Source organism: Zalophus californianus, chromosome 9 (genome assembly GCF_009762305.2).
Source record: "Zalophus californianus isolate mZalCal1 chromosome 9, mZalCal1.pri.v2, whole genome shotgun sequence".
NCBI classification, from domain to species: Eukaryota; Metazoa; Chordata; class Mammalia; order Carnivora; family Otariidae; genus Zalophus; species Zalophus californianus.
The window spans coordinates 116,149,502-116,168,600 of NC_045603.1; the positions used below are offsets into that span (position 1 = coordinate 116,149,502).

General features: G+C 44.6%; 1 protein-coding gene across 1 annotated transcript in view; it reads right to left on the reverse strand.

Moving 5' to 3' along the window:
* Positions 1-19,099, reverse strand: part of GAD2 (glutamate decarboxylase 2) — a 78,341-nt gene that overhangs the window by 15,913 nt on the left and 43,329 nt on the right. Inside the window, exons 9-13 of the mRNA XM_027595472.2 lie at positions 15,679-15,733; positions 14,007-14,123; positions 12,442-12,506; positions 6,566-6,644; positions 2,870-3,019 (exon numbers count right to left, since the gene is read on the reverse strand). Of these exons, the coding sequence (XP_027451273.1) occupies positions 2,870-3,019; positions 6,566-6,644; positions 12,442-12,506; positions 14,007-14,123; positions 15,679-15,733 (466 nt within the window). The remainder of the gene's footprint in view (positions 1-2,869; positions 3,020-6,565; positions 6,645-12,441; positions 12,507-14,006; positions 14,124-15,678; positions 15,734-19,099) is intronic.

The window sequence follows — 19,099 nt, forward strand, 5'->3', positions numbered from 1 at the left end:
TGTTTTTGCAGATCCTTTTCTCATGCCTGAGGGGATAGGAGATGGAATGTCATAGCCTGCTCTTTCTCGGTTCTTCTGAGGGCAGGCTGACTTCGTCCCTGGCTGGCATCACCAGAGAGCTCTCACAAGAGGGTGATTACCCTCCCCTCTCCTCTGGACTGTAGGACTGAGCTTAGGGCTTTGATCGTTATTACCATTTCATTTTGCAAAACATGCAGCTTTAAGTCGAAAAGCAAATGGAAGTTTTTTGCCATTTATGTGTCTAGATACTTAAGTTTGGCATGAGGAATTAAAGGAATATGCATCCCTAATTTACGGATAAATTATGCGGCTGCTGGAATTGTTCCTTTGGGTTTTTTTTTTTTTCCTTCTTTTTTTTTCTTCCCTCTTCTGATGCCTTTACTTCAGCGCGTTAGAGTCTAGCTCCTCCGCCCTTATTTCAGGCTTCAGTAGTTCTTGTTGTTTCACTCACACCTGATGGCCTCCAGGTTATTTCTCTTACAGCCAACCGTTGCCCCATGCTGGCGAAGGGGCTTCAGATGGAAAAGGAGCTGCAGGAACCGTTGAAGCATGAGAGGAACACTTTTGTGTAAATACAGCTAATGATCATCATCGTAATAGAAACATCGCAGAAAAGGGGGCAAAAGGACGACCCTGAGCAATATTTAGAGATCAAGCTTTCCTCCACTGCCTAGCTGATGTTCGCGTTCGTCAGTTTGGATTCCCACCAATCAATGAAATGAGAAACCTACTCATTTTCAAACAGTTTGAGAGGACGCCAATAATCCCTGCGCTTGATTTATTTATTTTTGCCAAATGAGACTCATTCCAAAGAATGTGTCTTACCTTGGGTGGTGGGGGCCCAGTAAGTGTCCTTGTGCAAGCTCTTTTGAGAGAGGAGGGGGCCCCTGCCCATCCCACCACTTTTACTGGGGCAACAACTCCAGGCAGCCACTCCATACTTAGTACCACTTAGAGGAGATACAGCGGGGTGCCCGGGTGGCTCACTTGTTAAATGTCCTCAGTCGTTAAGTGTCTGCCTTTGGCTCAGGTCATGATCTCAAGGTCCTGGGATCGAGCCCCGCATCGGGCTCCCTGCTCCTTAGGAAGCCTGCTTCTCCCTCTCACTCTGTCTCTCTCAAATAAATAAAGTCTTAAAAAAAAATAAACTGCCTTTTTCCTGAATAGATCTTTAGAGGCTTCCATTAGATAGTTGCTGACTGCATTATTTCACGCCCAAACCCCCTTTGTTTCTTGTTAGCTATCTGCCTCTCTCCTGCTCAGGCATTCAGTTGACTTTGAAAAGTCTTATGGAGGACATTAGGGGAAGGAAGGGAAAAATGAAGGGGGGGATATCCGAGGGGGAGATGAACCATGAGAGATTATGGACTTCGAGAAACAAACTGAGGGTTACAGAAGGGAGGGGGGTGGGGGAATGGGTGAGCCCGGTGATGGGTATTAAGGAGGGCACGTACTGCATGGAGCACTGGGTGTTATACACAAGCAATGAATCATGGAACACTACATCAAAAACTAATGATATGGGACACCTGGGTGGCTCAGATGATTAAGCGTCTGCCTTCAGCTCAGGTCATGATCCCAGGGTCCTGGAGTCAAGCACCACATCGGGCTCCCGGCTCAGGAGGGAGCCTGCTTCTCCCTCTCTCTCTGCCTCTCCCCTGCTCACAGTCTCTGTTTCTCTCTGTATCTCTGTGTCTCAAATGAATAAATAAAATCTTTTTAAAAATGCTAAAAAAAAAAACCCTAATGATGTACTGTATGGTGACTAACATAATAAAATAAAATAAAATTAAATTAAATTAAAAAAAAAAAAAACCAAAACCACGGCAGAGGGAACTCTCTGCTGTAGACATGGTTCCTTACACAGACACAATCTGTGATCTCACCCTGGCAGGTTGCACGCGTGCTGACCAAGTTATCTGTGCGTCTCCTGGGATGGGAGGGCCCCCTGTTTGTGTGGGCTACCGAGAAAGCACCCCGCCCAATCCAGCCCCTCCCTCAAACATGGAGGACCTTGGGGCGTGCCAGCCTCCCTCTAACCTCGCCCTTTCTTGTTTCCTTCGTCAAGTTTCCCTTGTGGACTCTTTGAGTGGTTGGGTTTTTTAGCAGTTGGGTGTCTCTGGCACGTCCAGCTGGCTCTGGCCATTGCCTCCTGTGGGAGGTAAATGAAACCAGGTGGGAAGTCATTGATTTGTAACATTGAAATTAGGAATCTCATCCACATGAGAAAGAAAATCTTTGACCTTTCCAGCCTGCTTACATTTCAGCACACAGGTATCCTCCTTGAAGGCGGCAATGAGTCAAGCCCAAACTGTGTACCATTACAGAGTTTCTGTTTCTGAGTGGAGTGATCAAGAGTAGTTAAATTCTGGGGTAAACAGAGAAAGCTTACAAAATGAAGTCACTGGGTAGTTCCAGGTTTTTTTTTTTTTTTTTTTTTAAAGCTTTATAAGTAGACGATAACCCTTGAAATGTCAAAAGGAAGCTATCCTGGTGGGTTTTGTCCTCCAAACAAAAGGAGGGCTTCAACCTCCCCAACTGCTTACCCAAGGGATCAATCACTGGGTAAAAACCAAGAGTTGAGAGACAACAACAACAAAACGTCTCTTAAGAATCCAGATGTTCTGCCGTAGAAAGCAATCTGGGTTTGTTTTCTAGATGAGTGAGCATCAGAAGCAATTTGGCTCCTGTCCTTGCCCATGCAGAAGGCAGATATCTAGACACGGGATTAAAGAGACTTAATCCTGGGTAATTTTCGATTTGGAGATCCATTTTTAAACTCATAATAAGGGTCACCAGATATAGTTTCTGTCTTTAGTTGACATTCGGCCTATCTACATGTGCTCACCTTTGCCCTCCACATTAGCCATAATTTGAAAACATCAACGTGGCGTCCGCACTGTAAGGCCTTGTCCCCAGTGTCGTAGGACAGGTCGTAGTGTTTATCTTGCTGGAAGAGGTAGGAGGCATGCATCTGGTTGCAACTCTGCATCAATCCCTAGAAGAGAAGAGAAAACTTAGGAAACTCTACTGACTTGATCAAGTACTCTGTTAGATTTACATTGCAGTGAAAATTATTCAGAGAAACAAAATTTTAAAGGGACACCAAATTTCCTAGAGAAAGAAAGCAGGAAGAATCAAATGTTTAAGATGGGGCCAAGGGGCCCCTGGGTGGCTCAGCTGCTTAAGTGTCTGCCTCTTGATTTCAGCTCAGGTCGTGAGACCGAGCCCTGCGTCGGGCTCCGCATGGAGCCTGCTTAAGATTCCCTCCGTCTGCCCCTCCCCACCACTGTTTGCGCGCTCGTACGTATGTGTGCGCGCTCTCTCCCTCTCTCTAAAAAAGTGAAAAATAAAATAAAATGGGACCAATATCTGGACAGTATGCGCTGTGGGGATAGGTCAGTTCCGTGGGATTAAATGGCTCAGGATCAAATGTAACTAACTACAGGTTAACAACAGGGGCACATAGGCTTTAACTCTTCCTTTTAAGAGAACGCGTTTCTTTAGAAACAATCAGAATCAGAATATAATGTTTGTTCTTTGAGGGAACATCCTGCTGTTTTGATTTTGTTGTAATTAAAATACTTTAGAAACTCTTTGGTTCTGTAAAATACTAATAGTGAGATTATTCCAGTGTTTCATTCATACTTAGTTCAAGTACTTTATCATTTGGCTGTTAGGGTTTGAGTCCTCTTTGGAAGTCATAGCTTTTAAGATAGTGTATTGTTATTTTTATATGCTGAAATCTAAAACAGTAGACATTGTTATTTTGAGAGGTCTTAAATAACCAATCTTTCAAATGCCATGTTCCCCTTTCAAGAGTGGTTAGTACTGCATTTTTATACTCAGTTGCTTGTGGTGGTTTGAGTGGGACGTTTCATTGCCAATGATCATCAATTTGCCCCATCACCAGGAGGTTGGTATGGAAAATGGGTGGCAAAGTGACTGAATGATTCCAAAGAACAGTGAATGAATCATGCTCTCTGACTAAAACAGCATTGTCAGTCTCCTCACGAGAAACCCCACCACGTTTCAATTTGTCACGAACCACAGGAAGCCTTTGACTCTTTCATTATCTACAGTATTATTGTGATTTTACAGAAGCTTTGACATTTGTTGTTTTTTTTCCCTTGTGACGCATGACAAGAGAAGAGAAGACTAAAATGTGATCACCAAGTGGAAGTTAGAAGTGAGAATTCTTTTAAAAAAATGTATCAAATGAAAGCAAACTGTAATGCAACTAAAATTTAACTGGGTCCTAAAAGACCATATGGTCGGCAATGAAGCTGGGCTCGACCCTATAGTTTGGGCTTCATTTGCAGTTGAACTCACTGAGATTCAGGGAAATTAAATAACTGTAATAGAGCAGTAGAATGACTTTGGATTTGAAAAAGAAAATTCACTCAAAGACCAATAAGATTGAAAATTGCAACAGGTGCTTCAATTTTGTTTCATGGTCACAGAAGCTTGCCATGCAAGCTCGCTCACAAAAATGTGCCACCAGTCGTAGGGAGATCACCCCAGAGTCTGGAATGGTGGATAAAGCAGGCCTGGGATAGGAAAAGCAACTCAAAACACAAGACCCCCCAAAGGCTGGCCGGCATCCATCTCACTGCACAAAAGGATAAATAAAAGTCATGTTTTTCACATAAAGGGCCTTGATGAGATAATACTCTGATTCCAAGCCATTAAAAAGTTATAGACCGTTATGTGGCCAGCTAATTTAAGTACACTAATAATTGTTGTGCTCTCAAATAGTTGCTGTAAAAGAAATTCCCAGGGGCAAATAAATTTAGGAAACTCTACATCATAAATCCCTTCCTCAAAGGTAGTTGCAATATATATCAGCATATTAAAGGCTCTGATATGCCCTGAAGTAACGAAACTTCCTTTTAACTCTTCAGTCTAAAATACCCCAGGATTTTTTTAAACCCGGAACTCTCTTATCACAGAATATTTAATACAGTCCTATACAATGGCATTATTCCTTTTATCTCAATAAGGGACATGCTGTCAGAGTATCATAAACTCTTGGATTTGGAAGGGATCCTAGAGCATTTATTTTACTCCTTTCTCAATGAAGGAATCTTTTCTATCTTCTTACTAATAAGTGGCTGTCCAATCTCCAGTCACTTCCCCTGGCAGTGAATTTATTCCATTACCCAGATTCATTACCTCGGGATGAGCTTAATTTTTAGAAAAGCTTTCCTTTCACTGACCGGAAGTCAGACCTAAAATCATAGCATATTCTGATTCAAACCCAGTGCGACTGAGCCAGTTCCCCGAAGCTACAAGGAAAAAATGAATCTCTTCCACTTGAGAGTCACTTAAACTGTGAAGGCTGCCATCCTCCAGCCCTTTAAGTTTCTTTTTCTTTTTAAATTAAACATCCTTAGTTATTTCAACCATCCCTCTCACATATTCACCAGTTGTTCCCCACTGTTTGAACCCTAGCTTGATGGGGTCCCATATGCAATTTGGCATTGACCTAAGCAACCATTCCAGGCATGGAGGACGGTGGGACACGACAACCTTTCTCATTCTGAAACTCCACTTTTTTTTTTAACTCATTAGTATTTTATGAATGCTAAGTTTCTCTTGACTCATTGTGGGCCCTGCTGAGTACAACCTAATGTTCTACGCCTTTTTTAGAAGTACAATTTAGCTAAATCCATGTATCTATGGCTAATTGATTTTCAGCAAGGGTCCCAAGACCGTTCAATGGAGAAAGAGTAGTCTCTTCAATAAATGGTAGTGGGGGAACTGGATATCGCATGCAAACTCATACCTCACACCATACACAAACATTAACTCAAAATGGTTCAAAGACCTAAATTTAAGAGCTAAATTTAGCTGTGTTTTCTTAGAAATGTTGGCAAGGATGTAGAGTAAATTGGAACTCTCATGCACACTGGTGGGAAAGTAAAATGTTTCAAGCCACTTTGGCAGTTAATCCAGAAGGTAAATATAGAATTACCATATGATTCAGCAGCTCCATTCCTCCATTGAAAACAGGTCCCTCATTTGATAACAGATAGTCAAACAAATAATCGTACACAAATGCTCAGAGCAGCTCTATTCATAACGGCCAAAAAGCAGAATTAACCCAAATGTCCACTGAAGGATGAATGGATAAACAAACTGTGGTATATTCACACAACGGAATATTGTTCAGCCACAAAAGGAATGAAATTTTGGTACATGCTATGACATAAATGAACCTTGCCAACATTATGCTAAATAAAGTAAGCCAGACACACACACATACTCTCACACACACACACACACACACACACACGCACAAACACACACTACAATTTAGCCATGTAAGAAACATGCCTGTCTTGTCAACTCAAAATAGAACCATCCTCTACATGGAAATAAGAGCAGGACTTCATAATTATCCTCATGAACGATTTCTTCTTTTTGGATATGACTCACTGTTCTAGCCTGTGAATCACCCTTCTTTCTGATTCCGTCACTACACACATTTACTCTACCAAACTCTACTGATGGACTGGGCCGTGAATCAGGAAAGACGTACCTCTTCTCTAACCAGGAGAGCAGAGCACTGCAAAGGGACGCCCATCATCTTGTGTGGGTTCCATGTCACAGAGTTGGCCCTAAGGGAAAGAAATGGAGTTAAGAGGGTGGCACCTATGACAGGCTCAGGCTACAAGGTCTTGTGCCAGGACAACAGAGCTTTGAGGTTCTTACCACTGTTTCTCAGACTCCTGGATGATGCTAAGTTTACAACATAAAACGTGGACTCTTAAACCTACAACCTTTTCTTTGTCCACAGAGAGAGTAGGTGAGGGTGGGCATCTTCATGCAGCTCCCTGCTAGCTTCCATGGAGGAATTCAGCCAGCCTCCATGTGATCTGAGAGTCCCTTTGAGGGACTGGGATCATCCACTCCAGTGTCCTGCCCATGGCGGCCAAGCAGGAGGGCACCAAGCAGGTGAAGGGGCTGTCCTCACGTGCCTCTGTTGTTCCTGGAGGCACCCCCATAGTGGCCTGGGGTGTAAAGCGATGGCTTATTTCACTGCTTAACTTTGTTCTTCTCAACCATCTCTCCTTCTTCCTCTTCCATTGATTATTACATTCTTCATATCTGTCCTTTCATAATAGCTTCTAGCTCATCCCATTTTCATCTCTTCTCTGACCCAGACATGTTCTTCTAGACCACAGGTGGGATATGCTATGGTTCCTATAGCAGTTTTCAATCTATTTTGTCCCAACACACTTGAGAAATACAATGCTCTCCCATCAGTAATAGAGACTGTCAGGGATTTATGCTATTTGCAAAGTCTAAACCATAGTTCTGGGTCAGATTCTTATAATAATAATGCCATCAAGGGTGAGCGCAGGCCATGTATTCAGTCTTGTGTCCTTGCTCTATTCCATACCCATTTTCATTTTTCATGACACCATTTTCATCACACCAGATTATTTTTTATTCTCAGAAAATTCTATTCCCATGCTCCTGGGTCTCTTAATGCTATTTCTTCTTCCTGGAATGTCATCTCTCTTTGCTCCACTTGGCTAAATCTTACTTGTTCTCTAAGTCCCAGATCAAGTGTTATTTTCTCTGCAGAATTCTTTCACCTTCATTCAACTTCTCTCCCTCACTCCTGCTGAACTGCTCCAACCGGCTCCTCCTTTGGCTCCCAGGGAAAGCAAGTGTCCCCTCCATGAGTGAGTTCCCATCGCTCACTTCACGGGTTTATCAGGCAAGGTGAGCCCCTGTGCATGTCTTCTGAGAGCCTAAGGGATCCTTGAGGATGAGAATCATGAATGTGACCTTGGTATAAACAGACTCACAGGAGGAGGGAAAGTAGAGCTACCCATGGCAGCTGGCTCCAGAGTCCTGCGGATCGCTGGCCCTCCTCTGGCTGAACAACAGACTTGGGCTCACCTGCTCCCAGCACTCGAGTTGCTTCCCAAGCCCAAGAACCTTGGGAAGAAATGAGAAGCTGGGAAACATCCCATTCTTCTATCTGATGAGTGGTGGGCATCAGCTGGCCAGCCAGAGAAGGTTTTCTGGCCTGGGGATCTCATCTGAATCAGTAGATAGGCCAGCTCATCTTCCGATACACAGTAAGCATTAAACAAGGTTGGTTCCTACTATTGATTTCAATTCTATCATTTACACACTGTGTGTGACTTTGAGCACATATACACTGCTTCTAGAATATTCTACAGCTCCATGCCTAATCCTGATGAAAGTCAGCTTTGTCGGTAATGACACCTGATGGAGGACAGAATAACTGTTCTTCATTTCTCTGCCTGGAGGTGTTTGTTTCGATGCTGTGGCCAACTTGTCTTTTTAGAGTAGATGCTGTCGAGGCCCACAGCTACCTGTCACTGAGTTCCCTGTCCTGCCTCTCTTGCAGAGGGGCTGCCTCATAAACAGGGCAAAAAGCTGCACAGAGTGATTCAATAACATGCTCTTAGTTTGTTTGAGAAATGTTGGCAATTTATGAAAAACAGCCTCAGGTTCATTTCAAAATGTTTTGCTGTGAGGTTCAGTCATGAGGCTTCTGTGATTTATTGCAAGTCAGAGAAAACTGACTCCCTGAGGGCTGTTTTAAGACATGTCCTTGTGCCCTCATTTGTACCTCAAACTCAGCAGACCCCACACGAGCTCATTAACTTGCCCCTCCTCATCCTTCCAGATCTGTTCTTTCACGTGTGTTCTGTGCCTCGGTGCCTCACACTGCCCCCCTACACATCTAGCTCTCAGACCTCAGGTGTTAGTAGCATTTTCTTCTTTCTGCTCTCCCCATATCACCCCTTGCAGCTCCAGTGTTTTTTTTTTTTTTTAACTTTGTGTAAAGCGCTTTATTCTGTAGTACTCGGTGCTTGTAACTTTTGAGGAAGATGCTTCCTAGAGTACAACAAGCTAATGCTAGCTTGGTCAAAGATATCTACAAAAAAATGTCCCCTGTACTTTTTAACATATTATATAAGACTGTAAAGTCTGTCAAGGCAGAAAGTGTGGAATTTCTTAAAGTATTGGAAAATAAGGCAAAAGAAAGTATTATATAAGAAGAGTGTTTAAGCATTGTGTAATATACAATGGTCTTCATGTAATTAGAGTGCAACTTATCTATATATATATATATACACACAAAGTGTTTCAGAAGCAAGGGAAGTCAACAGAAGCACTGGTTCTTTAAATTACACGCGGTCCTGTAGACAAGCAGGTCTCTGTGATGGTTCGTCCTGTTGCATGGAAGCCACATGGCTGGGTTCATCCACTTATTTCCCTCCCAGCCGCTACCGCCCGGGTTTGCACCCTTAGCTTCTGCCACCGCCGCTACCCCTCACCTGGACATTCTCGAGAGCTCAGTGGCTTCTACTGGGTCCCTGGCCTCCATCTCCTCCCAAATCCAGAGCTGTCTCTCCAAAGGGCAGGTGAGATCATATGACTCGTCTCCTCACTGCCCCCTTGCCCCCCCCATGGCTGCTACGACAGGGGCTTTCACTCCCCCCTTTCTAATCTGAGAAATATCATACTCTCCATGCAAAATAATGGCTCCTAGAGCAGGGATTCTCAGCTCAGGGATTTACGTTGATCCTGACTTGGTCCTGTGGGCAGGCCCTCCACTGAGACTCCCTGGGCAGGACTTGTGGACACTCCACGAGCTTCCTACTCACTGCCGTGAGTCCCTCTCAGTCTCCATCCAAACTTATCTGGACTTCCTCCAAGGACCCTTTCAAACCTCCATGCCCTTGCTCTTCACCTTGAATGTCCATCTTCCACTTCCGCCTGACGCAGCCCCAATGCCCACGCCTGCGCCAAGACTTCCTTGAATAACCCCGTTTAGCAGGAATCATCCCTTTCTCTGCGCTTGCCAGTCATCTCTCTTGTCTGTCTCTTGAGCCTTTACTTCCTCTGCCTTGAAGTTTAACCCATCATTGACTGCCACTCTTCCCTACCAGATTCTAAGCCCTTTGAAAATAGGCTTCACACCATATTCGTCTTTGTGCCCTCGCTGGGCCTGGTGCTGCACCTTGCATGTGGCAGAGGTTCAGTCACTAGTGAACTGAATTTCTAAACCGCCGGCTCTCGGGGCAGGAGTGAGGGCAGTGATTGGTAACATGGCAGAAGCCGGGCCAGGACCTTCAGCCAGGCCCAAAAGCCTTGAGAGGGGGCGACCACAAAGGGAGATTACAGGCAAGCAGCAGCCTGCTGTGGGGAGGGATTAAAGGAGACAGTCTACAGTGCACAGAAGCGTACTTGGGAGCGTTAGGGCTCTGGGCACACCCTCTCAGCTATGCTGTCTCTAGAAAATTTGACAGCGTTAGCAAGAAGAACGCTGCTTTTTGAGAATTTGGTAGGTACTCAAAGGGAGTGCCAGGTAGGCTCTGGTGACTTGTGCCATTTTGTTATGAAGAGGGCACTCTGGGGACCCTGTGACCATGGGGGAACCTCTCGATCTGGGGACAAGAATTGACCATGGATTTCCTCCCCTTTAGAGTGAATCCTTGGAAAAATGTGTGCCCCCAAGTGGGGCAAATTTTTGTCCCTAAACTTATGCCCATGCCCATTATGCCCAGGCGTTTCCACTGGTTCTACAAGCGTATTCACCAAAGACGATGTGCCTTTTGCTAATAAGTCAGCAAGACGGATACTCTCGGGTACAGAGGTAGCAGCCCCTCTTTTTTGGGGACTCCATCTTTGGCTCTTCCACTTTGTAGATTTAGTTACAATACGGTTTCAGAACTGCAGCAATTGGAGGAGACTGTGGTCCACAGTGAATGTTCTAAGCTTTGCTCTGAAATAACAGTCTTTAGTACAAAAGTGTGTGGGTGTTTATTTTTCCAAGGCTCAGGATAGGTAATTTAGTGAGCTTTTAAGTCATCACTGGTGGAGGACGCCCCCTGGCTTTTGGCACTCTGAGTCCCAGGTGGCATTAAAAGTACAATAATAGACGCTTACATTTTGTGCCAGTCAGAAAGAAACTAAAGAGAAGGGACTGTGTACAAGGCCACCTCTCTCTTGAAAGCACGAGAATTCGTTCTTGTTCTGATCATCTGAGCAGGCATCTTCCAAGCTGTTCTTTTTTTTTTTGTTCCCCATCATCTCTCCCTGTGTAGTGCATTGCCTTCTCCTTAAGCGTCTGGTTCCACAGAGATCTTCATGGCAAAAAGGAATTGGGCATGGGAGAAGCCCCAGAGGACTGGAGCTAAGTGGGAACCCACCATCAGAGCCCAGGCAGCGCTACCCGCCAGCCACTGACCCCAGCCGGCAGACTCACAGACGGCTACCCTGCTGACTTGGGCCTCAGTAGGTCTCTCGAGGGTTCCACAAGTGAGGCAATGTGCCCCTGACTCTGCCTCGGTGACCCCTGCCCCCTCGGGTTCTCTGCACGTGAGCAGGCCTGGGCATCACGGAGCACGCTGGGGGCATCCTTCCTGGCCTGGCCCCATGGCCAATGCCGACAGATGCTCCCACGCTCCATCGGCCTCACTCCTCATTCTGGAGCAGAAACTGTGCCAAGATATCTGGAGGCAAAGCCAGTGGGAAACTCTTCCTGGGCAGCATCTGGCTACTGGGCAGGGCATGGTGGGCCCTTGGCAGCCTCGGACCAACTCAGGCTTTCTGAGTTAATTGCCTGGCGTAGCAGAGCTCACCTCTGCTGTTGACCTGCCATGGTGTAATGGGAGAACGGGGACGCTGAGCTTCCTCTGTGCACGGTCAGCAAAGCCTGAGGCTGATTTTGCATTGTATAATTTTTTTTCCTTTTCTCTTCAGACCTGAATATGTTTTATGCTAATCAAATATCACCTCCTTTGGGTTTGGAGGCTTTTCTCAACCATCTACTGCTTAGTCTCTGAAAAAAAAGTGCTTTGTTGCATCCATCAGAGCTATGTAAAAAAAAGAAAATTATCGTAGGAATGAAACCATGAGATGAGGTTCTCACAAGTATGTCTTGCTTTCAGCTGGCCGTAGTAAACCTCAAACCCATGCTTTCAACACTGATAAATTACAAGGTGCAAAGTTATTTGTTGGTTTGCTTACAGCAGTGGATATTACGCTTTTGAGGAATATGAAAGCTACAGATCTTCTCCCTAGAAAATTATGACCTGCCAACAGGTTTTAAATAATTTGGGTAGTTGGTTCAGAGATTGTAGGAAGGTCATTGCTGAGCCCTCTGGTCAACCACGGACTCCAGTTAGGAATCTCTATTTATTTGAGAAACATTCTGCCTGGGCTACTGGATAGAGGATTTGATGTCTTTTTGTTATTTACACGTAATGTTCATGGGTCTATGACCACACAGGTCAAGGCACACAAACACTGCAGAGAATGGGTTCACCTGTGTCCCAAGAGTGCTTGGAAATGGTATGTAACTTGCTTTTCACATTTAGCTTTCACACTTTACATTGTTAGCAAGAAAAGTGGGTGTACCTCTCCACGCCGCTCAGTTTCCATTTGTGCTTCCGGGACATCAGTAATCCCCCACCCCAAGCTGCCTGCAAAAGGAAGATCATATAAGGAACATGGTAACAGGTCTTTCATTGCCTAGAGTTCTAAAGTTTGGTGTCTTCCAGAATAGCGAGACTCTCATGGGGTGAAAGTCATCTCCTCAGGCTCAGGCAACAGGGGGCTGGTCACCTTCTGGCACTAGACTTTCAAAGTTTAAATTGGAAACTATTATAAGGTTTCAGGTTCCATCCCACATTTAGACAAGTGTAAGGAGCCAAACTGGGGGCACATTTCTTGTGTCTGCACAAAGGAAAGGTCCTTTCCCCCATGCATCACCACCACTCATAGTCCTAGTAAAGCTCGTGATCTCAGAACAAGAAACCCTGTTGTCTGCCCTGTTGAAAGTACAGAGGAATGGCTAAGGGACTCATTAAGCAGCTTCTGAATTGTAAGGAAAACTCCTTTGGCAAGTCTGGATGATTCCAGAAGGAAGAAGCAGCTTCATAATCCTATTTCACTAATATGTATTTGAGGATAAGATAATTTCTCTAAAGTTGTCAGGATAATCCTCTTCTGGTTTCAGCTAGAAAGCTTTAATAGGCTCTCCAGTTCTGAGACCCAGGTCATGACGGTACTTGAATTGTTCAACTTAGTGTCTTCATTTGTAAAACCGATGGGGTCTCTGCTAGCCTAAGGAACAACTCACACTGTGAATCAGGGAAGGAAAAGACGACTGGTAACCACCACTATGCAGGGTAACACTGGGATCATGGACATCTACCTGGTTCAGCCTTAGTAATAGTGGATTAGTAACGAACAGTTTGCAGATAACAGCTGATCTTTGAACCACACTTTGAGTAATACTGGCCTATGCTTAAATTTCTTCACTTTGTCCTTCTAAATCTTGACTTTTTTTTTTTTTCATTTGAAAATGTTTTGGTGGGCACATCTTCATTTGAGTGTGACTAGGTCTGGAGTCAAAAACATTTCAAATATAATTTATCTTCTTAGCTGGCCCAGCTAAGAAATTGGAAATTTGGTGGCCCATACTTCCTAGCAAGCTGCCAAGTCTGCTTTCCTCTCCAAATATACAAATACCTGACTTGAGTTTGAGGTTTGTTTGTTTGTTTGTTTTTTTATCCTCTGGGTTTCCTATGTAAATGTAACTCTTTTTTGCATTTTTGATCATTCTCCTAGGGAAGTACAACGTGCACATGTGTGGCTGTGTATGGATGTGTGTAGGCTACATTCCTGATGAATCAAGAGCTAAGTGCTCAGCTTGGGTACTGGTCAGAGAAATAAGAATATTTTCATGTTGGGGACATTAAGGCAGGTCAGCTTCTGACTTCCTCCAGTCAATGTTGGGTACTGGGTGAGTTGTGGGCTACTTTGTCTCTGGACTCTTCAAAAGCTTAAATCTCCCCATTCTGAAAATAGGCTCCCAAAGGAAAAAAAGAGAGAGAGAGAGAGAGAACATTTCATTCCATGAGCCCCAAATGAATAAATGTGCAAGGGTATTTTAGTGGCCATCCCTATGGGATACTCACATCCACATGCATCCAGATCTTGTACTTTTTGCAAATGTCAGCAACTGCCAAGAGGGGGTCAAATGCTCCATACACGGTGGTCCCAGCTGTGGCGCTCACAAGGAAGGGAACAAATCCCTACACAAACAAGAAAGCCCCAAATAACATCAAACAGGGCGTCACGGATTTTTTTTTTTCTTTAAAGCTGATAAAAACAGTGGATATCCTCCCTCTGTCATACACTTCTCCAGTTTTGGAACCATCAAAGGGAGTGTCGACCCCTTGGAGCCTGGGAGGACATTCACTCTCCAGGATCTGAGTTCCTCCAGGCCATTCTGTTGGACCTGCCATTTGCCTTAGGAGAACAGGCACTCTGGTTCTCAGGAGAGGCCACACTGCACCCAGAAGTGGGGAAGTTTTATGGTGCCCCCAAGCCATTTATATATTCCAGGTAGATAGTCTACCCCCCTTTGTTCACTTTCTAGTCTTCCTTTTATATAACAGTCCCCTGAATTGAGCAGGCCAAAGAACAAAGAAGGAAATACAACCCTTTATTCCTATTTAGAAAATCCTGAGATCATTTATTTGGTGTCTTAGAGGGAAGGGTTCATGTGGGATTAGACAATAAGCCATGACCGTTATCTGTCTAAGTAGTCCTCAGTCTGTCTGGCCCTGGCTAAATGAAAATTGCTAGAAGGTAGAAAAAGAAGAATGCCTCGAACGGAATGAGCAGAGCCATGATGTGACGGGATGTCAGAGTCAGTCTTTAGGTGGCAGCAAAGGTTTAATCTTGTGGTTTACACTACTAGAAGTAGTTCGAGAACAGGAACAAGGGGAACCTCCTGCTCCCACTTTGCAGAAAAATATAAAAGGCAGATTTAAAGAAATAATGTATTCCTAAATTGATAATAATAAAACGCACCTGTTCCTCTCGTTGAACTAGGAACCGTGGGTCCTATCCACTAAAAGTTACACTACGGGAATTCTACAAACCAGCTCTCTGGTTAGAAATGACCTTCTAGAGCTTTGTGGGAATCTTTTGCTGGTCTCCAGCCGAAGAAGGAGATGCTTGGAGATCCAATCATAACCATATTCCTAGGCGGGAAAAATTAGCCCCTTTCAAGTAACCACACCACAGTAACTCATGCTGCATTGGTATTGTGATATTTTCCACTTGTGAAGATGATCTGTCAAATGTATGTCTGTTTAACGCCAACTCTCAGCACATAGTAAGACAAATGCTTTAGAAATTCCTCCAGCATCACCGTGTATATTATCACAGGGTATATTATTTAAACAGCAATTTAGATCTTTCCAAAGCAGAGGCTACAACTCAGAGAAATGAATAATGACTGGATGCAAAAATCCCATATTCCCAGTAAAGCTGGGAGGTTGAGAACTGGGTCTTCTTTTCAAAACAAAACCAAGGTGGTGGCACCTGGGTGGCTAAGTGTCTGACTTGATTTCGGTTCAGATCATGATCTCAGGGTTGTGAGATCGAGCCCTGTGTCAGGCTTTGCCCTGGGCGTAAGCTTGCTTGGGATTCTCTCTCTCCCTTTCCCTCTGCCCCCCAATATATCCCCCCCAAACAAACAAAAAAACCAAAACCAAAGTGTGTTCTCCACTGGATGGAAACAGAAATATGTACCCTTCGCTTGTTATGGGTTGAATAAACCTCCCTACAAAAACTTACTTTTTGTTTGGCTTCAAGGATCCTTCTTTCAAGATCAGATGGGATCATTTTCCCCCTGAAAGGAAAAATACATACATTATAGGTTTGCTTCAAATAGTTTACTCTGTTGTCTTTACAAGCAGCCACATCAGGGTAAAAGTTCGACCCTAAGCAGTGGATAATCATGATCAGTTAAAACAACTTGATGGCTGTTTCCAGGAAGAAATGCAGTTCCTCCCTGAAGGATGCAGGATATAATTTCTGACACATTGAGGAGACTCCTGAGCACACTGTGCTGTTAGAACAGCCACACGTCACTCCATGCTGCACAGAATCCACTTTTTGGGTCATCCTCTTAACTCGATTAAAACAAGCCTGCTTTGGTGCGAGCCACGTGGCAATGAAAAGAGAGTGCAGAAAAGAGGTTCGTGTTCCCAGTCTTCGAATGAAGGGAGCTGCAATTTCACATATAGATGACATGCCAAGAAGAGAAATCCATTCTGAAACAACTGAATGAAAATATTAAATAAAAAAAATACTTAATTACATGCGAAGTGCTAAAAGCATAAAGGCGGCAGGGAAAACATGGGCTCAAATTTCAAACATTTCCTAAAATAAAAACACAGATAGTGCTTTGCTAATTGCAAAACCGCATTATTATAATAATCAAAGGAGTTGATTTAGACAAGAAGCTAGATGTAGCTAGATGTGTGATCTTAGTCAAGTGACTTGATTTCTCTGTGCCTCTCATTACTGTCCCTGGAACAGAGTGAGAGTAATATTACTTATGGAGTTATGAGGTTTAAATGAGATAATAAATGCAAAACTATTTAAAAAGTGCACGGCATGTGGGAAGCATTCTTAAATGTTAACTTGTATTGTTGAGATTGTTATGTATTATGACATCCATCTCCCGACTTTTGGGGAAAAAACAGGGAAAGGACAGAGTAGTTGCATGGTGCCGGGAAGTAGTAAAAAATTCTTTAAACCAAAATAGCTCTCTTGAGGTTGCTAAACTGGCTTCACTTTTCACGTCGGGGTCATCGATCTAGGTTTTTAAAAGGCAATTTGGAAAAATAAATTATGGGCAGGAGGTTGTCACAATAAATGGCTGGGAAACCCTATTGGCATTTAGGGAGCAGTGAGTGAGGGGGGTTGGTATTTGTCGCTAGGTCAATAATCCATTCCTGTCTGTCCCTGTGACTTTAGGCACTTCGTTACATCTTCTAAGCTTTACAGAAGCCTTAAGAACCACTAATTTATGTGAAGCTGTTTTCCAAAGGAAGGCAGTTAAAATGCAATTATCTGGCAACCATCATGCACAAGTTATCAGTGATTAGTCAGGCTGGGTTGGAACAAAGGACAGTGAATGTACATTTGGGGCTGAGGGTACGATTCCGGGTCAGAGCCCCCGCCTCTGGGGAACTTCGGTGAGATGGGGCTTCTGAAGGAGGGACAGAGGGAACGGAAAGCAGGGGGTGGGGCGGGGACAAGGAGCTCACTCCCTACATCTCTCCCTACACTTCACAGCTTGGCGGGGGGGGGGGGGGGGGGGGGGGGGGGGGGGGGGGGGGGGGGGGGGGGGGGGGGGGGGGGGGGGGGGGGGGGGGGGGGGGGGGGGGGGGGGGGGGGGGGGGGGGGGGGGGGGGGGGGGGGGGGGGGGGGGGGGGGGGGGGGGGGGGGGGGGGGGGGGGGGAGGGGGGGGGGGGGGGGGGGGGGGGGGGAGGGGGGGGGGGAGGGGGGAGGGGGGGTGGGGAGCAGCCCACGAAGCAGTGATTTTCCATCTCTCTAGATCAGACTATGCTCAAACACCTTGCTTCAGCGCTGATAGAAACAAAATGTGCAGATTCAGAAGAAATTTGGGTATCATAGTTGTCTTTTACATAAAGTTTTCAGCACATTAAAGTTGCCATTGTATTTTTCTAGGTAAACACGGAAACTGAGAAAGAATTTTCAGAAACAGTTTGCAAATCCCAAATTCTCCCTAGTTTTCCACATATTAAAGGAGAGTAAAAGACTCTCCTTTGAAGAGTTTTGGTTGGACAAGTTTGACAGCTGTGATTCACTCATCTAATCACACCTGGATGTTAAGCATGAGGCAGTAAGTTGTCACCAAGAAGTCACAGATTAGGGTACATTATTATTGGAAGGGGCTGAAGACCTGTTTCTAGTCTAATTGTCTCATTTTTCAAGTGAGGAAGCAGGCCAAGAGAAGTGAAGTGACTGCCCAAGATCAAATGTTGGTAAAAGGTTGATTGTAACTAGAAATAAAACACTAAGCTTCCTTGAAGGGCCAAACAGATAGGAAACCTATTTAGGAAGACTGGAGTCTTTTACGATAAGATAAATCCTTGCAGATAATATCTGACTTTCCTGGATCAGAGGTGTCATTCAAGCATGCCGGGAAAGCAGTAATGAACAGTGTGTTGCATTTCTCGATCGGAGTTTTGGGGCGGGCTCATCAAATAATCAAGTTCAGGCAGAAAGTGATGGTTTGTGGCTCTAGACGGGGTGTGTTCCAGCCTTTCTTAGGCCTCTGCCTAAGATACTGTTTTATCCACTTAGGGACCCAGAACTGAAGGTGGCCGATCAACATTTGTTGAGGTATGTGAGCAGAACAGAGAAGTTTAACTCACAGATGATATGTATGGGGGCCTCTGGAGACAAAACTTCTCATCTTTCTGTTTATCTTAGAATTCGCTGAATTACTTTAGAACAATGGTTCTTAAAATTTAGTGTGCATAAAAAAAATCACTTGTGTGTGCCTTTAAAATGCAGATTCCTTGGCCCCACTCTTAGGGATTTCGATTCAGGAGGTCGATTATAGGGCCCAGGAATTAATTCCTTCCACAAATATGTATTGAATGCTTACTATCGAGGTGTCACACACTGTTGGGGGTACTGGGTACCGGGGAAACAGACCAGTTTCTAGTCCTCAGGACTTCCATGCTAACAAGAGAAACAAATAATCACACAGTAAAATAGATAAGACATGCACAGGAATCTGCATTTCTAACAAGCACCCCAGAGAATTCTGATCTGGATCCACATGTTGGGAAACATTGCTTTAGAAATGGAAATTTTAGCCTGGTAGGCATTTAAACAATCATGTGACAGACTAGCCAAGTACCATTCATATGACCTATGGTTTTGAGCCATCATGGCTGTAGGGCAGGGAGCAGAAGGAACTCCAGATATGGATCCTGCATCCCCTGCTTGTCTATGTGCTGTGGGATGAGAGAACCTCTGGGTGACAACCAGCAGGGTCCTCGGAGGACTGGAAGCTGCCTGGCCAGGACTGGATTTTCCAGGCAAGCATCTCTTGGTGCAGGGAGGCTTTGGATGGCAGCTGTCGCATTCTGTAGGTCTGGCCTCAAAGTATCTCCATAGCAAAAAATGTATATCTTTAATGTTTACATGTCCCAGCCTTTAAGGACACAAT